The sequence below is a fragment of the Asterias rubens genome, chromosome 9 (genome assembly GCF_902459465.1).
Source record: "Asterias rubens chromosome 9, eAstRub1.3, whole genome shotgun sequence".
Classification (NCBI taxonomy): domain Eukaryota; kingdom Metazoa; phylum Echinodermata; class Asteroidea; order Forcipulatida; family Asteriidae; genus Asterias; species Asterias rubens.
Window position 1 is genome coordinate 3,209,869 of NC_047070.1, and position 21,943 is coordinate 3,231,811.

The window sequence follows — 21,943 nt, forward strand, 5'->3', positions numbered from 1 at the left end:
TGAGTTACCAGACCACAAATTCGCTCAACCGTGTATTGTAAGTTCAAAGGTCAACTTGTAAAAAAATAACGATGCTGTAGTTACACACATTGATTATTTTATCTTTTAATTCTAAAATATTCAAATCGTAAGTCTGTTGAATTCGAAATAGATTAATACTGATTTTATCAATATTTACAAATGCTAAGATGTCTTTCTTGAGGGATTTTAATAAACTAAATACAGCCCTTTTTAGTTCAACCGGAAGCGGGTCAGTGAACTAGGATAATTTTAAATGGGGTCACTGCGCTAGGTCACTGATGTTAAAACAAGATGGCGGGAATCCACAGAAAGGACGATGAGCATGGTTATCAGTCGCGGGTTGAACGTGGGCCGTATCAGACGCGAAGATCGGATGCTGGGGACAGGCCATTATCAGTGTCGTTTCAAGAACCACCTGACTCAACATTGGGATTCATTTACCAGGCATGAACCACTTCATTTATCGTTGTTTGCAATCAACAAAATGAACGATAACCTACAAAAAAAACTCTCCTCGACAGTAGTTGCGTAACGTAACCCTCCTCCCGACGGCCGCCAGGCAGGAGGGTTACGTTATCGCAACATAGAGTAAGGACAGGATCGCAACTATCCTTGCCGTAAAAAAGGGTTGTTTTATGGATTTTGTTGACACACACTCACAGTTGGGTGACTTTGGACGCAACATAACCACATTCATAGATTAGAAAAACATTTTTTTCTTCATTCAAAATATATATCAAAACATGTCCCCTAGTTTCTTGAAAAAAATATTTACAGTATCCTGGTGTCATGTGTTTTCAGTAGGATAACAGGAAAATTGTTCACATCAAAAACTAATTTTTTTTTTTCAAATTATCTATCCAATTTTTTTAACAATAACACTTTCACTTCATGGTGTGTTGAAATTGTTAAAGTTTTGGTTTTACGTTGCGAGAGACAGTCCGCCATTAACAGTGCTTATGCATGCACGACATTGGAGCAACATCATATGTTTTCACACATTCATTGGTTGGTATTTTGTTGAATATTCAGAAGCTAGTATGGCGTGCAAAATAAATCAAAAATATTATTCAATTATTACTTCACAAATTTAATTACATTTTTGTCCTAAGGCATTATGGCTACTTTATTAGAATCCAGAGATACATTGTATCATAAGGCATGAAAACCATGGTAAAACACCCCACCCCCCTTGATGCACTCACACTTCATAACAATCCGTTTTCCCCCATTTCAGACCAGTAATTTTTGGTTTCAGGAGATAAGAAACCAATCTATGATATTTTATCTTTAATGTAGACTTAATATTTATTACGCTTATCGGAATTTATTACAGGTAACAGTATGCATGAGTAAAGCGGGAAAAGAATTGTTGTAATTTTCACTTAAAATATTTCAATATTTTCCCCACATTTGCACACCATAGAATCCCAAATAGTAACCACCTCACGTGATCCATCTAGTGACTAAAGCAGAATGAAACTCAATCTAGCAGATAGTAATTTTGTTTTGAACTTTCGAGGTTGGATGATGTTTCTTTGACTCATTTGAATGTTGGCATAATAATGCACTAGTGATTTGTACCGAAAATCAATCATTTTATAAATGTTTGAGCATAACCAACGACAGGAAACTTTATTCTCAGCATGATTAAGCCTGATGAAAATACAGACTGTGAGTAAACTGCATAGCTTCTGTCACCGGTGCAGCTTGCACAATTTCGCGATAAACAGGAATCAAAGTTGGGGACCGAAAACATATGAGGGTCGATAACGTATGACGCTACGATAATTACACTACAGTAAAAAATGTTCACAGACTCACTTTGAATTACTTCTCAAGATCAAGACATCATCGGCTGGCTGTTCTGTGGGCAGAGGGGATACATACAGTTTTAAACAGTGCCCTGTACTGCATGTTCGCAGCCTCGCTCCGCCCACAGCAGGCAGGGCCGGCCGATGATGTCATGATTAACATATGAAGTGGTGATTTTGATGACTAAATGATCCAGGCTATTCTAATTTCTGGAATTTTGAAATATTTTTTTCTAAACAGTATTCCCAAAGGCAGAGCCAGGGGTTTAATCCAGACAAAATGAATGAGGCAGTGGATAAACAACGCAACCTCCGCCTTGGACAAAGGTCAGTAACTTTAAACTTTCCGTAACCTGCCACCACTTTTGGATAACTTTCCGTATCACGCCTAAAAGGGATATCTCATAAAGATACTATATTTATTATTTCATATCAAATGAAAAAGTGGTGATGTGATTTTACTCGTTTTTACAAAAAGTAATCTTATTTCAGTAAATTACACACTATTTTATTTCATACAATACATGTCATAACAAATAAAAAAGTGGTGGTACGTAGGATATGGAAATGTTTCCCTTCCAACACGGAGGAACAATTTTGACACTCAATGAAAACACCTAATGCTTTGCAATTCTCTTACTTTTTGTCCATATTTGACTTTGTGTTCTTGTTAACAGAGAGGGCAGCAGACTGTCTCATGGAGGCTTGGAGAGTTCACCTTTAGCAAGGGATAAAATGATGAGCCGCACGCTAAACAAAGACAGATTGACTACAAGATGTATCCTTTCACCTTATTTTTTTAATCCATCCTTTATTAAGGGAATAAAAGGGTAGCGACGAGTTCTTAAACGGCCGTTTAAAACCGGCAGGGTCGTTGCCAGGTGATAAAGGCCTGAGCTGAAGGCGAGGGCCTTTATCGCTTGGCAACGACCATCAGAATTAGGCCTCATAATTCAAATGTTGTTCCACATCTAGCAGGAATACTGTATGTTACAGCGCCAGGAGCATCACTGGGTGACGGACATATGCTTTATAAGAAGCCACAATTCTTATTATTATTATCATGTATTGCGGCATAATGAAGACGAGGCATTAACAAAGTTGTTGGTTGGATTTATCCTTGACCCTTTGTAAAAGCTCCTGGGTTACTGGACCAGACAGCAGGGAAATCACACACTCCAGGCGTACGACAAGAGTTACCACACACACCAGGCAGTGCGCTTAAACACAGTAAATGTGAGTACTCTAAAACTATGAGGTGAAAAGAGAAAAAGTAACTAAAACTTGATTTGAACCAGTGACCTCTGGAATGACGTTCCAGTGTGTAGGCATACATACAGCTGTTGGGACTTATACACAATGTAACAAAGGTCCGTACAATGTATGTCTTTGTTAAATCAGGTCCCCCAAGGGAAGAAAATTTTAACTCTTCGGAGGGTTGGACAGAGAAAAATCTACCCAAACTGGATTTAAACCAGTGACCTTGGGGTTTACCTGCCGGTGTTATACCACTTAAGCTGTCCAGCCCTGCTTTGGCAGTCTCCCTATTTCGTCAATATTGTGAATAGCGAAAAGTCTATGGTTTCTTATTTCTGATTCTGCTGGACACCAATAAAAGGGTTCATATATTTGTAGAAGTTATGTATTTGTAATTTTTATTTTGTTCTTTGAAGACACACCGAGAAAGCCCCCCATGGGGTCGTCCCAATTTGATGTTTCTGACCTGATGGGACAAACACCCAACAGATCCATGTTGACACCAGCAAGGACGGTAAGCTCCTACAAAGTATTGGATTAATTAAATAATTTGGGGTTCTTGCCCCACCAAAGTTCAGGCCTTGATTTTGAAATAGATGGAAACAAATTCACTCTATCAAAAGCCTAATATTTCTGGAAACCTAAAAGATAGAATTATGAATAATTCTTCTATCATCTGAGGATGTGCTGTTTTTAAAATGACTGTGTTTTTCATGTGAACAGTCCTCGAATTACATGAAGGCCTTTGTGGCCTCTGTTGACCCCTTGTCTTGTTCTTGGTGCCCATTTGAAAGTGTCCCTTAGCCTTTCCAGATTTCCAAATGGCAGTGCCCTTTGAAAAATTGCAAATGGCCTTGCCCTCTCAACGATGAAATTTCAGCTTGGCGTAAACAATTGTCTGAGAATTAACTTGTTGGTTCATCTTTGTTTCAGTTTAATTTATCCATGTTGGATCAGTCGCGTCTTAACTCCCTCTTCCCGGCGACGCCCGTACATCCTTCCAACGGAGCCCTGGAACCATCCGCCGTTCAAACGCCTGGGGGTGTAACGGAGGATTTTACAACTACAAATATGAACCTGCTGTTGGTAGAAGACCCAGGAGTGGCAGGTAAACAAAAATCTGCTTAGTAATAAGAAGTGAGAAAAAAAAAACAGCTGTTGCAAACAACTTACCAACCAAAACGACCGATGGTAGAAATGCAAAAAAATAGTTAATGGCCGTACGTTTCGACCCTAGCAGAGTCTCTCTCAAAGGCTCAATGACAACACAACAAATTAAAACATTAATAATTCAAATAATAAATGCAAATTCTTTTCTTAACGAAGAAACCTTCTAATTGAAATTAATTTTGTGTATGGCTTTTAGCGTCAGAGGGACTATTCGAGGAGTTCATGAGTTGTTTCACAAACCACCAGTCACCGACGGATGTCTTTACACTGGTTGCAAAGTACCAGCAGGTGTGCGTGGAGCAAGTGGACATGTTGAACAACCTCGTCCGAAAAGCAGGTCTCAGTTCTTCCTATGGTGTCCCCAAGAAGTGAGTTATCTTCTAAATCTCTTTGATTATTTTTATTATTTATTTGACCTCAACAAATACAAGTACATCAAAAAGCGCAGTAAAGTTGAAACAATAACACAATGAACCAATCAAAATAATGAACACAATAGTTATTCAAGCAAAGAGCACATCTATTTTAGCAATGCAGAGGTACTGGGTTCAAATCCCACCCGAGTTATTTGTCTGTGCTTTCAAGAAAAGGGGTTCAACCTGGTGTTTTCTGGTATGGTTGGCTGCAGATTGCCCACAGCACCTTCTAAACAGTTAAAGCCATTATACACTTTTGGTAAACAGTGTTGTCCAAGGCCCACACTTCGTGTATCACAACTTATATATAAAATAACAAACCTGTGAAAATTTAGGCTCAATCAGTCATCAGAGTCGGGAGAAAATAACAGGAAAACCAACCCTTAATTCCGCACGTTTCGCCGTGTCATGACATGTGTTTCAAATAAATCCGGAAATCTCGCTATCGCATTTCATGGAACAATATTTCAAGAGAAGTCTTTCACCATTACCTTCTGTAAACCCTGTAATTTATTTGTAAATCTGTGAACTTTTTTTTTTTTTTCTGTACCGAAAGTGTATAATGGCTTTAAATGAAGCTATGCAAATAAACAGGTCTTATACTTCAAACACAGCTCTGCATACCTTGTAGAAAAATAATGAGCGCTTTGAGATTCCCTTGACTGTGATGAAGTGCTATATAACAACTGAAAACTATTATTTTTAAAGACACTGGACACTAGTCTTCACAGTTGGTGTATCTCAACATATGCATAAAATAACAAACCTGTGAAAATTTGAGCTCAATCGGTCGTCAAAGTTGCGAGATATTAATGAAAGAAAAAAACACCCTTGTCGACGCATGAAGTTGTGTGCTTTTAGATGCTTGATTTCGAGAGCTCAAATTCTTAATCTGAGGTCTCGAAATCAAATTCGTGGAAAATTACTTCTTTCATGAAAACTACTCCACTTCAGAGGGAGCCGTTTCTCACAATGTTTTATACTATCAACCGCTCCCCATTACTCGTAATCAAGAAAGTTCTTATGCTAATAATTATTTTGAGTAATTACCAATAGTGTCCAATGCCTTTAAGGCCCAAATGTTAAATTTGTCACAAATCATGTCAAACTTTCCTGAGAGGTTTTGATTGGTTTTCTCTCTGTTTAAGATTTGCTCGTACAGTTGAAGTCCTACGTCTACTGGAACAAGAGAAGTGCACGTGGCGTTTGATTGGGTCCCTTTACCAAGACAGGCAAGCTGTACTTGAGGACTTTGAGGATGAAAATATGGATGTTGGAGTTAAGGTACAAGACTTATAGTTTTCTTTTTTAACTGACGGGGGTGTTGGGGTATTACAACAATTTTATTGTGCTCCTTCTGTGAACTTCAACTACTGGCAGTAGCTAACATGCGGTGACATGCGCCACAATATCGAATTGAAAATTTACCCAGAAACCTAATAAATATGTTCATGATTCTAGCTAAGGGTAGAGCGGATTTTCTGTAGCGCTCAGTATTGCATTTTGGGATGTCAAAGCCAGACGTTGAAGCTGCTCTAAGAATTACATACCACAACTGTTTGTTTGTTGAGAATATCATTGTCACAATGAGGCACAAAAGTAACACAACAAACATTCTCATCAAATGAAATGGGATTTTTCAGTCTCCTTAGAATTATGGAATGCCTTTACTGGAATAGGCCAATTAAGCCACGGCCGATAACCAGCCATGGTTAGTTGGAATCTGGGTCTTGCCTACCATATGCTGAATACCAGGGTGGCAGCTTATCAATCTCTCCTTTTACAAAAAAGGACAAAGGTGTGGAATAGGGTATTTCACAAAAAACGGAAAAAGGGAGATTTTAGAGTAGGAAAGTCGGTACCCTTTATCCCTCATGCGTTGACAACTGTTACAAACAAATACATGAAAGTCCGCAAGACAACATGATCAGTTTGTTTTATGTCACTTTTGTTCTTCAATCTGCTGACAGCCAAAAATAAATGACAACAAAGAAAGGCTTTGAAACAGTAGTTAAAGAAAACAAAACTTAGTCATTATCTTTTTTGTACAGCAAGTCATTTGGGGGACAAAAAAGGATTATACGATTTTTATTTTCAAACATGCTTAGACCTCCAAGCACAGTGAGAAAAACATCATGGAAGCACTTTTCCAGCGAGACAGCGACGTCCGTCAGAACCAGATTATAGTCGACTGGCTTGAAGAGAACTCCAGAGATTCTTTGAGATACGGCTATGACCGAGCTGAATTCTACTCCAAGTCTGTCTGTTGGTAAGATATTTCTGAAATTCTCCTGAAGACGAGCAGAGTATACTGTTCGAAACACTAAGACCTAACCGATTCTTTTCAGAGCCAATACTCCCTCAAAAGAGAAATATTACGTGGTTGTACCCGCAAGTTGACTATTATTTATAGTAAATTCTTATCTTTCACACCATGCAAAGCTTCAAACTTCACTTAATTTCAGTTCTGTTGAAGTAAAGATGTCTATGGTTTAAGCTGACTTGTAAAGGCAAGCCGCTACAAGCTACCTGGCTTATTTTGGGCCTTGCCTCCACGCGTTTTCCGCCAGTTTATTTAATTTTTTCTATCATTTATATATACCTGTATGTATTACTATAATATTGTGGAAATGTTTTGTGGAAATAAATGTATATTGAATTGAATTGAATTGAACTTGATAATACTTTGTGAGCTGCTAAGAGGTTTCTTCTGGAGCAGTCATTTTTAAGGGAAGCATTTGCCATGGCTTGTGTAACTTTTCACCTTGAATATAGTCTTGATGCAGGGCGTTCTTGTTGAGTTGATCAACCTCTACGTTAAAACCATCGGCCCATACACAGGGGTTTCCCTTAACCTTTTTTTTCAATCGCCCGCCGGGCGAGTCGACCACAATTCTCGATCGCCCGCAGGTTTTTTCACTAGCCCGCATGTATTTATACACAAAATAAAAAAAAAATAAAAACGATTATGAAGCCCTTAAAATTGCTTTTTTTGAGGATTTTGTAACTGAATTTTTACCTTAAATTATCCCTTTTCCATCAACAACAACTTTAATGACTTCATGGTTAGGGGGTCGGTTGATTTGAACATGTTTTGAACCCCGTTTGCAACAAAATCTTCATGAATCAACGATCAGTCAACAACGCACATCGAGAAATAATTCAATGAACTTTGCCTCGCAACGCCCTCTGTTGGCAAAGGTTGTCCATGTTAATGGAACTCCTCCAAGGCTGTACATTGTGCACAGTCTGCAGGCATTATGCACAACGTTCGGCAATTATTTACTCTGTTCGCGAAAGTGTACTGCATTGAAGTCTAGTCAAGAACATCATGAATATGGAATTATCAACAGCCATCAATGGCCAATCACAGCGTGCAGAGTGTTGGTCAGAATGGACTTTGGACGACTGTGTGTGTGTTGTGTATGTGCTGTGCATACTGCATGGACATGGACGCACCAGTGGGCGACCGTGTACATGTACTGTAAGGATACTCGGCACCATGTGGTTTGTGCATCGAGTTTTCAATTGATTGTACGTGTTTTCTGAAACGAACGACAGCAATCCGGTCCCGATCACGGCAAAATTAAATCTAGCAAATATCTAGAATTGTCAAACTTACTAGTTTAAAAGCTTTAGTAAAAGTTTTCTGTGGGATTTTGCCACTGAACCCTCATTTATATGTGAAAAGGAATAATTATTTGACTCGCCCGGCGGGCTGGTGAGAAAGGGTTTTCACGCGCCCGCCGCTATTTTCACTCGCATTTGGCGACCGGGCGACCGCTAATTTCGAACCCTGATACACTCAACGCTACATGCAAGAAGTTCTTGTTGAGTTGATCAACCTCTACGTTAAAACTATCGACCCATACACTCAACGCTACATGCAAGAAGTTCTTATTGAGTTGGTCAACCTCTATGTTAATACATACCATAGGCCCCATACACTCAACGCTACACACGTCTCTCTCGACTATTCCACCAATAGGGCTGGAAGTCGCGATCCCGCCAGCAAGAGTGTGGTGCGATGGGGTGATCTGATCTGAAAGTCTTTCTCTGCCGTTCGACAGTAATGTGCGCGGTGAGCAGAAGTGGAGCAGGGATCGTGATAGTTGAGTAATAATGAACAATCAGGTCTTGCAACAAGACTACCTTTAATACGGCAAAAGTCTCGTTTGTGGTATTTGATATTACCAATTACCAATTATTGTCTGTTTGTTGTGACAGGGAAAACACCTTGCACAGTCTACAGCAGCAGGTAACTTCAGGTCAGCATCAGTCTTTGCCTCACTTGGACCCGGATGCACCAATCAGGGAGAAAACACCTCTTGCCGATTTAGACAAGGTAAGGGATAATAATAATAATAATAAAAGTCTTATATAGTGCGGGTATTCGCCAATGCAGCCGCTCTTGGCACTTGCTCCAAAAAAGCTGCACTCTAGTCAGCTGAGCTCCAAGTGCTCCGCTCGTGATATCTATTACAATAGTTATATAGTTATAAAATATTCTGTATGCTGTTGAGATAGTTGTTTAAAGGTCAAAGGTGCAATGTCATGAGCAGTGTTGTAGCCATGGTGGGCGGTGCAAGGCGGGCCTGCCCAGGACTCACGATTTTTCCCAGCACTCACAGCAAAAAACGCCCAGCACAGATTTCAAATATTGTCCACTTTGCATTGATCTGAGACACTGCTTATGCTAAGGAGTATCAAATGTCACAGAGATAGAACACAGCCAAAAATGCCATTCAACTTATTGCACAGCCCCACAACATGAAGAGTTTGGAAACCTGGCCCCACTTCAGCAATAATGGCTCCATTATTAAACATGAATAATTTGTTAAACTGCTCGCCCTTGGATTATTGCCCACCACTAAAATTTGTCCGCTACAACCCTGCGTTCTGATCTTTATGTACTAGGAGGATGAAGTTCGTCTTTTCAGCGAGGTCTTCAGTAACATCCGAGCAGGATTGATGGAAGAAGCTCAGAGACTGTGTCGGAAATGTGGACAATCCTGGCGCGCTGCAACACTAGAGGGATGGCGTCTGTATCATGACCCCAACATCAAAGGTGAGTTTTTGGAAAGATTTCTTTATTAGGTTGGTAGTGTGAAAAGCCCTTGCCTCTTCCACTCCGGCTCTGGATTGATTCCCGGCTAGGGCCATAATGTTGTGCGTTGGTTCTCATCTTTGCCATGATGGTTTTCTCCGGCCCATCTCTTTTCCTCCTTTAAAAAAAAGTCACAGACTTTCGACTGCTGGCTGTGGTCCATGTTCATTATGTTGGTCAATGTGGCCAAGGCCGTTGAATGCCTGTGGCACCTAACACATCCGGGCTATTTTAGCAAGATTCAACGTTTTGACAATGTCATAGTTGCGGTTAACATAAGTGCTATTTTAAGAGATCCAATGTTCTCAATGTTTCCTGTAGTTGGCTCGGGACACCTGTCAGGCCATCCTGGCCGTCACAAAACCAAGTTACTCGACCTTCTGCGGAAAGATCCGAATGCTCGTCAGTTAGCCCTCAAAACCCTCATTCTACCGCTTTGTGACGTAGCTGGTGAACAATTGTCCTTGAATACTCTGAGTACATATTGACCCATTTCACCTGACGTCATCAACAGAAAAATCTTGAATGCGCCATACTGGTGGGCAATTTCACTGTGCGTTTTTATGTTAACTCTATGCTGCGCGTTATGCAGTGAAAGTGTGCATTTTAGGCGACGCAGCGTTAATACACGTAAACCTAACTGCCCACCAACATGGTGAGCATGGCATTGGTCGCCGCGTGAGCTACGCGTGCAAGGGGTCAATAGGGGCATTGCTTGGCAACAGACAGCGTGGGATAGAGTGAGATGGAGAGTTGGTGAACAGGCTTTCCTCCTGCAGTGGAGTGAAACAAAAAGGGAGTACTCTGTATAGTAGAGACTGATAGGATATTTATTCAGCATGCACTCGCTTATTCTGTGCCTGTATACAGTTTGTATATGTTTTCCTGTACTGACTTGGAGATTAATTTCTTTGGTCGTATCTTAGGTGCTTCATCAGGCGATCTAGAGCGAATTGTAGGGAACAAACATCGTGATATCTGGAAGTCTGTCTGCTGGAGGATGTCTGAAGCTGAGATGTTTAATGTCTATGAACGTGCCATCTACGCTGCACTCAGTGGGAACCTTAAAGAGGTATTTATCTACTGCCCACCAGGGCCCAATTTCATAGAGCTGCTAAGCATAAAAATTTGCTTAGCATGAAATTGTTGCCTTGATAAAAACCAAATTCCCACGTGATTTTCAGGATAAGCAAATAACAGCTGAATACCAGTAACAAGCAGTATGCAACAAATGGAAATTTGGTTGGTAATCCTGTTTTTTTATCAAGGAAGATATTTCATGCTAAGCAAATGTTTGTGCTTAGCAGCTCTATGAAGTTGCGCCCTGGGTTCCCAAAATATCCCTCTGCTCATGAAATAAATTTGATTACGAGAAGATCATCGACACATTCGAACCTTGACTAAACAAAGTAAAATCAACAACTGCTCTTATAAAAGGAAATATTGGCATGTTAACATCACATTCGACGTCAACGGGTCAAGAAAGTTTTTTCTTAACTACACTTACAGTGAAATGTCTACTGAGCATGTAAATCAAGCAAGTATTTAAACTGTTAGATTGTTACCGACTTGTCTCTTATGGCTTGTATTTTGGCTTTACTTTATCCGTTTAGTTAAGTTTTTGCTTCTGTTTTCATCTGTGAAGCGTCTTGAGGCCCTCGCATAAGGAACTTTCTACAAATATTTTATTATTAATTTTGGTTTATACCCATACACCGATGTGTGTTAGCACTGTATACTCAGTACTTTCCCAAGTCCTGTGAAAAAATATCATAGGCATGTTACTCGGGTGGGATTCAAACCCATGACCCTTGCAATTCTAGAGCAGTGTCTTACCAACTAGACTACCGAGATTGACTGGTAGCTAGAGGCAGTTCGAATCCTATGTTTTGGCAGCGGGTACTGCAACGATACAATTAACATCTATTATAACTATTTTATTGTTATTATTATGAAAGCATTGGTTTCTGTGGTGTTTATGAGTGTGCACATCTATCAAACCTAAATAAAAAGCTACATTTTCTTGAGTTTTCATTTACTTTTTACTCTCAGAACTGTGCTAAGTTCTGGCTGAAACACAGCATCTAGCATGTGTAGACGCATTAAGAAGAAGAAGAAGTTACTTAAAAAACAAAAATTAAAATTCAATCTAGCTTGGGTTAATTGAGCTCCTTGTCTGATTATTTCAGCTTCTTCCAGCTTGTAATACATGGGACGACTGCCTGTGGGCCTACTTTAAGGTGTTAGTCGACCGGCAAGTAGAACAAGAGATTCGGGAGAATTTAACCATCAGCAGAGACATGGACGATTTGCCGGCCTCGTATTTTGACAAAGAGTAAGTGTTACATAATTTAAGTAAGGACAACTATTTTAATTTGGAGAAATTTTAAAGTGGAGAAATCCAGAGCAATTGTTTTGTGTTTTTTTAGTGAAGTCAGAATTGTTATGTAATGTGTGTATTATTGATTTGGTCGTTCTTGTAACATTCGATGTACATTTCAATTATTTTGGCCTAGTGCATTTGGCTGAATCAGCCAATATCCTCAACTCTGTGTTCACTCAACATAAAAATGTTTGTACTCAGTTCAGTACAACATTTATTTCCAATTCCTCAATCAATATAATAGTGTGAATAAATAGGAGAATGCCTGGCCCAATATCCTGAAGACAAGCAGAGTATACTGTGTGAAATGTTGATACCACACTGGCTCTTTTCCACCCCGGCTCTGTTCAGAGCCAACACTCACACAAAAGAGATGTACGCATGGTTGTACCCGCATGTTTTTATTTATTGATATTTTCTTCCGTTGTTTGGACTTGTTTAAAATGGATATGTATGGCTCAGTGATAAGCAATTGTTATTTGTGCCTACAGTCCTAATCTATCCTCCACTCTATGGTCATTCATCCATTCTACCACTGTTGAAGCCCATTTTTTTCACTCTTAGACTTACAGCTTTCAGAATTTTCCAAGAACTGCAGTCTCACCCGAAGCAGGTAGGTTTTCAGAAATAGTAGATTGATCTTCATTTTTGTGATGCCGAAAACCAAAATACAAATGTTTATTTTCTAATGCAATAAAAATTAAATAATTTCTATTCATCTTTCTTCATCATTCACTTATTCATGAAGACGAGCGGGTATCGTTCGAAACGTTAAAACCAAACGGGCTCTTTTCAGAGCCAAAACTCCCTCAAAAGAGAATTATTACATGGTTGTACCCGCAAGTTTACTTTTATTTATAGTTTTTTTCTCAAAGAGTCTCGTGTCAATCTTCTGATTTTGTTTTCTCTCTGTAGATTGTTGAGTTACAGTCCAAAGAGAGACATCACGTTATACAGAAGTACATCATCCTTGGCGATATCGATGGTAAGAGAAAGCAAAGATCTAATTTGGCTCAGTAGTTTTCTTAACTCTACCTTTGACCTTCGTGGACCCTGGGTACGAATCCCACCTCAGACCAGAGCTTTGCATGTGGATTGGGTTTTCAGTCCCTACCTGATTGTGATTAATATAGAGTTGAGTGAAATCGGCCCTTGGTTTGATCCGGTTTGATCTGGTTTGATCTGGTTTGATCTAGTTTGATCTGTTTTTACAGCTCTGATTGAGGAGATGGGAGAATGGTTATCAGATGATGTCAGCCGACCATCACATCATCTTGTACGGTTTATGGCTCATGTTGTGCTCTTCTTGAGATCTTTGGGGCTTCAGACGAAGGAAGAGATTTGTGTTGCCATCATCGAGGCTTATGTCAAGGTATGTTTGAAATCAAAACACTCAGTTCCTTAAGGTTGGGTCGTACTTTCCAAGGTCAAAATTCCAGTTGAACCTCAGATTCAAGAAAATGATGTTTTGAGAAACTTTGCCTCACTAAATAAATTTCTTTTTCCTTTTTTTTGTAGGATTTGATTGAAGAGAAACACAAAAAGCTAGTAGCGACATACACAGCTCAACTTCCATATGAGATGCAGGTATCGTGGTATGCTAGGTTCCTCGAGGGTAAGTGACCTTAAATAATGATCACCCTTGACCTTTGAACTGGATGAACCGACAGCCTCTAATAATGGTCATTCTCATTTTTCTTTTCCTTGACTTCGAAGGTTCGTTCACTACCTCTAGGATTAAACCATTTTTTCTTCTTTTTTTCTTTGACCGCGTCATTGTTTTCCCTTCATTCTTCCCACCATCATTTGAAATATTTGCCTAAGGCTTGTAGAATGGGCTTGAATTGAATTGAATTGAATTCTTGCGTTACTGTATTTTCTCATGCAGGTATCCACGACAAAGATGAGAGACAGCAATGCTTGCAGCTAGCTGAAGAAGCCGGTAAGAGTGACCTTGGTTTCTTAAAGGATTTTGACACCTTTTGTAGATCAAGTTTTCTTGACCATGACATGATGCACCAGACGAACCATTGTTCCTATAAATGCTATTCACATGTTCAACGACAATGCTAGCAGGGTAACTAAGGGTTGATAGCACTTTTTACCATGGTCTTGTGATGTATTGTTCGCACTCTTGGAATGGATCGGTCGGGGCAGCGTTAATTGGTCACGGGTGGCTATGGGGGTAGGAAGGCCGGGTGTTTCTTCCAGCCTGTTTTTGTCTAAGGTGTCAGACATTTTTTACCATGGTCTTGTAATGTATTGTTCGCACTCTTGGAATGGATTGGTCGGGGCAGCGTTAATTGGTCACGGGTGGCTATTGGGGTAGGAAGGCTGGGTGTTTCTTCCAGCCTGTTTTTGCCTGTGGTGTCCCGTGTGAACTGTTGGCGTTGTTTTGGCTGGTACATTTTTTGTTGCTTTTGTCTACTTCTCTTATTTTGTAATTTATATACCGGTAGTTGTGATGTTGATTGTGAATACTTGTATTTGGCCAGTTGATGTCAAGTTTCTATGTTTTTTAACGTGGATAATAAATAAATCTCAATTTAAATCTAAATCTCTACTCACTGTAAATGAAGATGTATGTAAAATAGCTTTTCCTTTGCGCAATCTTGTGTATCAGGTCGGTACAAATGATTTACACACAGCCCCACTCCCCTCGTCAAGAGGAGTTCAAGAACTTTGTTTAAATTCAGCATGCTTTGTCCAAACTTGCGAAAACTGGGCCCAGAGTACCCTGTTGTCTTAAACCATGGGGAGAGCTCTGACTTGAATTGAGTATTCAAACAATTCACAACTAGTTTGATTTGTTTTTTTTAATCTGAAGGACTTGACGTTGCCCAAATTACGAAGACAGTGGTTGAGAATATCCGAACGAGAGACCAGACTGACTTCATGGATTCCAATGAACTCTCTTCAGCTCGGGAAGCTGCCACCTCAGAGGTAAGTGACAGACTTTATTGGGGAGGTAGTGCTTTCTGCTCTACCAGCCACGCTTCTGATTGATGATACCCAAGCCTACATCCGTATGGATTGTTAAGGGGGTAAACCTGTTTCAGCCCCAGGAGTAGGTGGCAACGGCCCCCTGGAATCATAGTTGATTTGTAGCCCACACCTTGAAGTGGCCTTCAGGCCTTGTATTTCTTTCTGGCGGCTTTATGAAATAAATTGTAAAAAATGCCAGGTATGAGAAATTTCAGACTTTTGTCTAAGTTCAGACTTCTTAAAATCTGTCTGGTGAAGTAATTCAATCGTTATTTTTGTCCACAAGTAAAGAAATCCTGCTCTTTGATCTACTTCTCTTGTGCTCAGAACATGTTACTATAAGCTCTCTGAAATCTAAACCGCAGGGGCTACTAAAACTTTTAGAAAGGTATTTTGGTAAAAGGTGGAAATTCCAACCTTTGTAACATGTGGATCGTATTTACAGTCGTTTTTGTCAGTAGTGACTCTCTCCCCCGTTATGCTTATTTGCCAATTTTTACTCCCATAATCCCCCAAAACAAAAAAGCTAGAAATGTTTAAGGTTGCACGTGTTCCTCAGCAGAATTGTTAACATCCCCGTAAAAGACCTCTCACTTTTTTTTTTTTTTTTTTCCTCCCTTTTCCTCTTCCCACCATCATCTCTGTTCTTGCCCTATTCACCAATCAGGAAGACCGGCGCAAGATTGAAGCGACAGATTGGTTGATGTTTGACCCGTCCCAGAGGGCGGAGGCACTCAAACAAAGCAACGCTATCATCAGAACATTCTTAGGTAAGGCTTCTGCACTTTTAATCAAGCTATAAGGATCTTGACACATTTCCTGACATGCCAGATGAAGCATAAACACTAAATTAGGTAAGATTTGTTTTAATCTCCTTTGAGTAGTGAAGACAATCTCATGAAGACGATCAGAGGCACACTAAAATAATAGATGGTAGATACTGGCATTTTAGTGAAAGGTAGAAATACCAACATTTCAACATACTTTTCTAAAATGTGGATCGTATTTACAGATGTTTTTGTGAGTAGTGACTGGCAGTGTCATGGCCGAGCGGTTAAGAGCACCCGATTCAAGCACTGGTGTTTGATCAGCAGAGTGTGGGTTTGGATCCCGGTCGTGACACTTGGCTACATAAAATTGGGGAGGTAGTGCTTTCTGCTCTACCAGCCAGGCTTTGAATTGATAATACCCAAGCCTATTCGTATGGACTGAAAGGGGTAACCCTGTTTCAGCCCTAGGAGTAGGTGGCAACGGCCTCTGGACACAAATAATTGTAGCCCACACCTTGAAGTGGCCTTCAGGCCTTGTGTGTCAGGCGACTTGCATAAACAAAAATAACAAAATAAAAATAAAAGATGAGTTGTCAACCACAGGTTCTTTTCAGAACCAAAACTACTCATAAGAGATTTACACACGGTGCTGCAGCAAACCTCAAACCCAAATTATTAATATTCTAATTATTCTTTGACAGCCTGTAAGAAGCATGAAGCAGCCAAAGAGGTCTTCAATAAGGTTCCAACTGACTCCATCGATCTGATCTATAGGAATTGGCAAGCCAGAGCAGGACGAGAGATGTTGCCAGCCGTTGACAAAAATGCTATCAAGGAGTATCTCTGTATCAAAGCTTACTTAGTGAGTCACATTCTATACTTACTGTATTAGGCCTTAAAGACACCGGACACTATTGGTAATTGTCAAAGACTAGCCTTCACAGTTGGTGTATCTCAACATATGCATCAAATAACTAACCTGTTTTTTTAATGCCATAGTGATGTTCTATTATTTGGTTATACCCATTCCTGAGTCCTGTGTAGAAACTCCACACATGGATAATACCTGTGTGGGACTTGAACCCACAATCTATACCATTCTAAAGCAGATGTGTTACCCCTAGACCACCGAGATTGCCTGGTAGCTTAAGGCAGTTCAAATCCTATATATTATCTATTATATATTTGATGGTCTTCGTTAATATTTTTGTTGTTGATACTTATTTTAATTTCTGTCTTTCTTTTTTCCGTTTTCAGATAAATAATGCTGTCTATTTACATTCTCGCTTTTCCCTGCTCTTTAAATTATCTGTTAACTTTGTTGTGGCAGTTTGTTTTACATTGTTGTTCATATGGTTTTGGTCATATATTTAATCAAAATGTTAATTTCAATGTTTTTGGCTTAAGTGATGTCATTAATAAGTTGTAGAGAAATTTGTGTATGTACATGTATATTTTTTTTTATATAGATGTATTTAATTATTGTTATTATTATTATTTTCTTTGGGGGAGGGGGGTTAAACAAATTAAATTTGACTCGGGCAGGACTTGAACAAACGACTTTCTAGTACTAAAACTTAAGAATTGTTTATTTGTTGCCGTACAGGATGCGTTTGATTCTTTCAACGACTGGTTTGAACATTACCACAACAAGCGGCCATTGGAACGTCTTATGCCGGAAAACCCAAACTTCCATGAGAAAGTTCGCTTTGAGCATGAGCAGAAGGAGTATGAGGTATGAGATGGGGGCAGTCATTTTCCCCTGCTAGCCTCGATTTGGTTAAATGTTTTCTAGTAATATGAAGCAGCAGCATTAAAGGTCTATGTACTTTTTCCTAAAAACACAAAACACAATGTCCACAGATTTATATTAAACTTACACGGTTTAAAGATTATGATAGTAGAAAGCATGCCTGAATATATTACTTACTGAGGTGCTGTAGTTTTTGAGAAATGAGTAAAACAAATAATTTTCGTCTCAGTTCTAGCATGTAAAAAGGTATTAACCAGTTATGCTATGGTTTTGGTATAATATCATAACTGGTTAATAGGATTTTACATGCTAAAATAATTTCTGTCTTCCTGAGACGAAATCTGTGGACATTTTGGAAAAAGTACCCGAATCCTTTTGTGAATTTTTTTGTTTACTTTTTCCAATATTATTGTTGATTTTTCACAGTTGAGTTTTTGTACGTGTCTCCTTTTCCAGGTTTGCTTTGAGACATACAACCTTTGTAGACCTACATCAATCCGTGGCGCACTTCACTACAATTTTTACTACCGTTTAATGATTTAACGATTTTATGCCGTGTCCCTGAGCATTTGTTATGAATGGGTTAAACTCGTATTTTCCCAAATACTACAATTATATAATACTAAGCTAAATAGCAACAAATTTTGGCGGGAAAAATTGGATTGGCAGAGCTGCCAAAATAGTTGCAGACAATGTTTGTGTTTTGAAATCATGAACCTGTGAAAATTTGGGCTCTTTCCGTTAGTGATTTGGGCGAAAATTTTGGTTGTAACAACCAGAATCAGCTGTTGCGTTTCTTTAGACATAATTTGGCAACTTATTGTTCAGCCTGCTAATGGTTAATGATTAGTATAGTAATGTTTAATAATATTTTGTAATTCAGATCAAATTTTTATTATTTTAGTAGTTCACTTTATCCAGTTAACAGGTTAAAAAAAAAATGTTGACCTTTTTTTACTCCTATTGTGATAATTTAGTTTCTTAACTTGTCCATACAATAGACCGATCCAGTAGGCTCCGCCCACAACGCACGTGTGAGCAAGAACACGTGAGGTTCTCCAATGCTTTTCTGCACAACTCTGCCGCGCGCGCCAAGATACGCGCAGGCATGTCGGACCTTAGTGGCGGACCTTCGTTGCATTGTGATTAGTCAATACGCAATGGGGCGGAGCTTAATTGATTGGTCTTTTATACCTGCTAAGTTTCTGACTAGTGCCTTTTGTTCAGTGCCTTGAACATGTTATGATTAAGATGCTATTTGTGACCCGCTTCGTGAAAATGAGTCAGATGTTGACAATTTCAAGGATTGAGTTACGGTATATGCATGGCTGGAAAGAACACATCAGCAGCAGTAACTTGGTATATGTCTAAGCTTTGGGGTGTATCGCGTTGCTGAGTTACTTCCGTTTGAAATTAGCCAATACATAATTTTTTTCTGAAAAACGAAGTAAAGTGATGTTTTAAACTACCATTTCGCGCAAAAGGATACAAATTAGACATAAGTTTGATCACACAATTGTTGTATTCAAAGCTTTATTGCCAAAGAGTAAGTGTTCTAAAGGTTAACCATGCAAATATAGACCTTATAAAGTACTTAACAAAATGTTTTTTTATTTTATTTTATATTTCCCACAATAAACTGTCCATTACTTAATAATGCATTGGGCGACATCTGACTCATTTTCACGTAGTGGGTCACATTTGGTATCAGTATTATTATTATAATTTTGTAATTTTTTCTAGCTTGAGTTGGAAAGATGGCATCAGGCTCTTAATCAGCAGAGTAAAAGAGTCAAGGAGTGCATCTTCAATGTCTTATTGTTTGTCAACGGGGGCTGGATGGTCGACCAGACGATGGTAAATTACAATCTTCTGATTTACATCCACATCCAAATTTGGGAATAAATATTATTCAGTATTGAGATAGAAAACTAATGGTTCATCTATCCAAACCTATGCACTTCTAGAGCAGTGTCTTACCAACCAGACCACCGAGATTGCATGGTAGTTACGAATCCTTTATTATATCAGCGGGTACCGCTAATTTAATAGATGTTAAATTTGCATCGAGATGAATAAAGGATTTGAACTGCCTATAGCCACCAGTGATTTAGTTGGTAAGACACTGCTCTAGAATTGCATAGGTCGTGTGTTCTAGTAGGATGCCTGTGATTTATTTTCAAAGAACTTGTGGAAAGTACCGAGTACACAGTGCTAACACACAACAGTGTAAAGGTATTTAAACCCAAATAAATATTATCCCCGCTGCAAATTTAACATCTATTATTACTATTATGTACCCGAAAAACAAACAAAATTTGCATAAATTGAATTTTATTTTATCTAGACTGACGAAGATGAGACTGAGGATGAGGCGATGAGACAGAAACAACTTGAAGATTTGCGTAAACTGTGTCTCCCCATGCTGTGTTCTCTTCTCTATACAGTATTGCATACATCAGGGCAATATCAAGACTGTGTGGCCCTGGCTGACATCATAGCATCAGAGGAGTACCAACTCTATAAGGTAGGACTATTGACTGCCTACCGGTGCGTTAATAAGGTTGATGGCCCTGGTCATTACATTGCGTAGGATCTTACTCTATAAATATTGACCGCTTATCTGAGCATTATAAAAAGTTGCTGGCCCTGGTAAATTATATAGCTTAAGAGCATTACCTACTCTATAAGGTAAACTATTGTCTGTCAAGCAGGGCAGTATATAAAATGATTGGCCCTGGTAATCTGACACATCACATAGCTTAAGAGGATTACCAGCTTTATATGGACTGCCAGTTAGGGCAATATAAAGCAATGATCTGCCAAGGTAGATATCAAAGTCAAGTTGAGGTGTTCGTTTTTATAAGGGCCTTGCATTGCCTTTTCCTTTGAAAAACAAAAAATATATATATATTTTAAAATTTTGACATTGCAACACCATCACTACAACGTACGTTTCTTCTTGCACTTTTCAGGTTTTCAGCAGACAAGAGCTGCAGCAATTCCTAACCAAGCTCCGGGAATCCTCGCTGCTCTTACTCAATCAGAATCTAGATCCACTCGGCTATGAGCTGGGATCGTGAGAAAGTGTCTCGTATGTTGGAGCCTGAGAAGCAAGTGTTAAAGACAGTGGACACTATTGGTAACTGTCAAAGACTAGCCTTCACAGTTGGTGTATCTCAACATATACATAAATAAACAAACCTGTGGAAATTTGAGCTCAATCGGTCATCGAAGTTGCGAGATAATAATGAAAGAAAAATATCCCTTCTCACACAAAGTTGCGTGCACTAAGATGGTTGATTTCGAGACCTCAAGTTCTAAATCTGAGGTCTCGAAATCAAATTCGTGGAAAATTGCTTCTGTCTCGAAAACTATGGCACTTCAGAGGGAGCCGTTTCTCACAATGTTTTATACCATCAACCTCTCTCCATTACTGGTTACCAAGAAAGGTTTTATGCCAATAATTATTTTGAGTAATTACCAATAGTGTCCACTGCCTTTAAGGCACTTTCTTCAGCTGTTTCTTCAGCAAGTGTTGAAGGCACTGGACACGTTTGGTAATTGTCAAAGAAGACCAGTATTCTCACTTGGTGTAACCCATGTGTAAAATATTGAATCTGTGACAAGTTGGGCTCAATTGGTCATCGAATTTGCAAGAGAATTATGAAATAGAAAACACCCTTGTTGCATTACTTTGTGTGCTTTCAGATGCATATAAATAGGCTTAAGCTGAAGTCTTTTATTATTTGAGTGAAAATTACCTCTTTCTCAAAAACTGTTTTACTTCAAAGGGAGCCGTTTCTCACAATGTTTGATACTATCACCAGCTATTCATAGCTCATTACCAAGTAAGTTTTTAGGCAAACAATTATTTTGAGTAATGACCAATAGTGTCCAGTGCCTTTACACAGGAATAAGAAACTTCAGACTCTAATCTGAATTTAGACTTTTCTGTGCTTGCCCCGTGAAATAAGTACCTGATATTTTCTCAATGTATAAAAAAACCCTGCTCTTTTGTATGTTTCTTTTGTGGCAAGCGTCACGACCGGGATTGGAACCCACACTCTGCTGATCAAAAACCAGAGCTTGAATCCGGTGCTCTTAACCGCTCGGCTATCTACGACACGCCATCTCAAAGTATATTGAAAAGAAACTATTCAAACCACCTGTTGACTTTTGATGCACAAGTTTCTTGAGATGGGCTGGTTTCACAAAGCACTTTAAGATTCATCTGAAGATGAGTAAATCACGTTGTGATATGTCA

At 39.2% G+C, this 21,943-nt stretch overlaps 1 protein-coding gene across 1 annotated transcript; it reads left to right on the forward strand.

Annotated features, from left to right (window-relative positions):
* Positions 1 to 312: 312 nt before the first annotated feature.
* LOC117294666 (nuclear pore complex protein Nup107-like) lies at positions 313 to 20,861 on the forward strand. The gene is made up of 25 exons (XM_033777170.1): positions 313 to 465; positions 2,077 to 2,162; positions 2,513 to 2,613; positions 2,973 to 3,071; positions 3,509 to 3,606; positions 4,026 to 4,200; positions 4,459 to 4,630; positions 5,827 to 5,962; positions 6,787 to 6,947; positions 8,906 to 9,023; positions 9,596 to 9,746; positions 10,712 to 10,857; positions 11,975 to 12,120; positions 12,733 to 12,781; positions 13,084 to 13,153; positions 13,383 to 13,540; positions 13,687 to 13,783; positions 14,057 to 14,110; positions 14,996 to 15,111; positions 15,821 to 15,923; positions 16,625 to 16,785; positions 17,530 to 17,658; positions 19,420 to 19,533; positions 20,024 to 20,203; positions 20,652 to 20,861. Exons 1-25 carry the CDS (start codon positions 313 to 315, stop codon positions 20,757 to 20,759), a joined length of 3,081 nt encoding a protein of 1,026 aa, XP_033633061.1. The 3' UTR covers positions 20,760 to 20,861.
* The last annotated feature ends 1,082 nt before the right edge of the window (positions 20,862 to 21,943 follow it).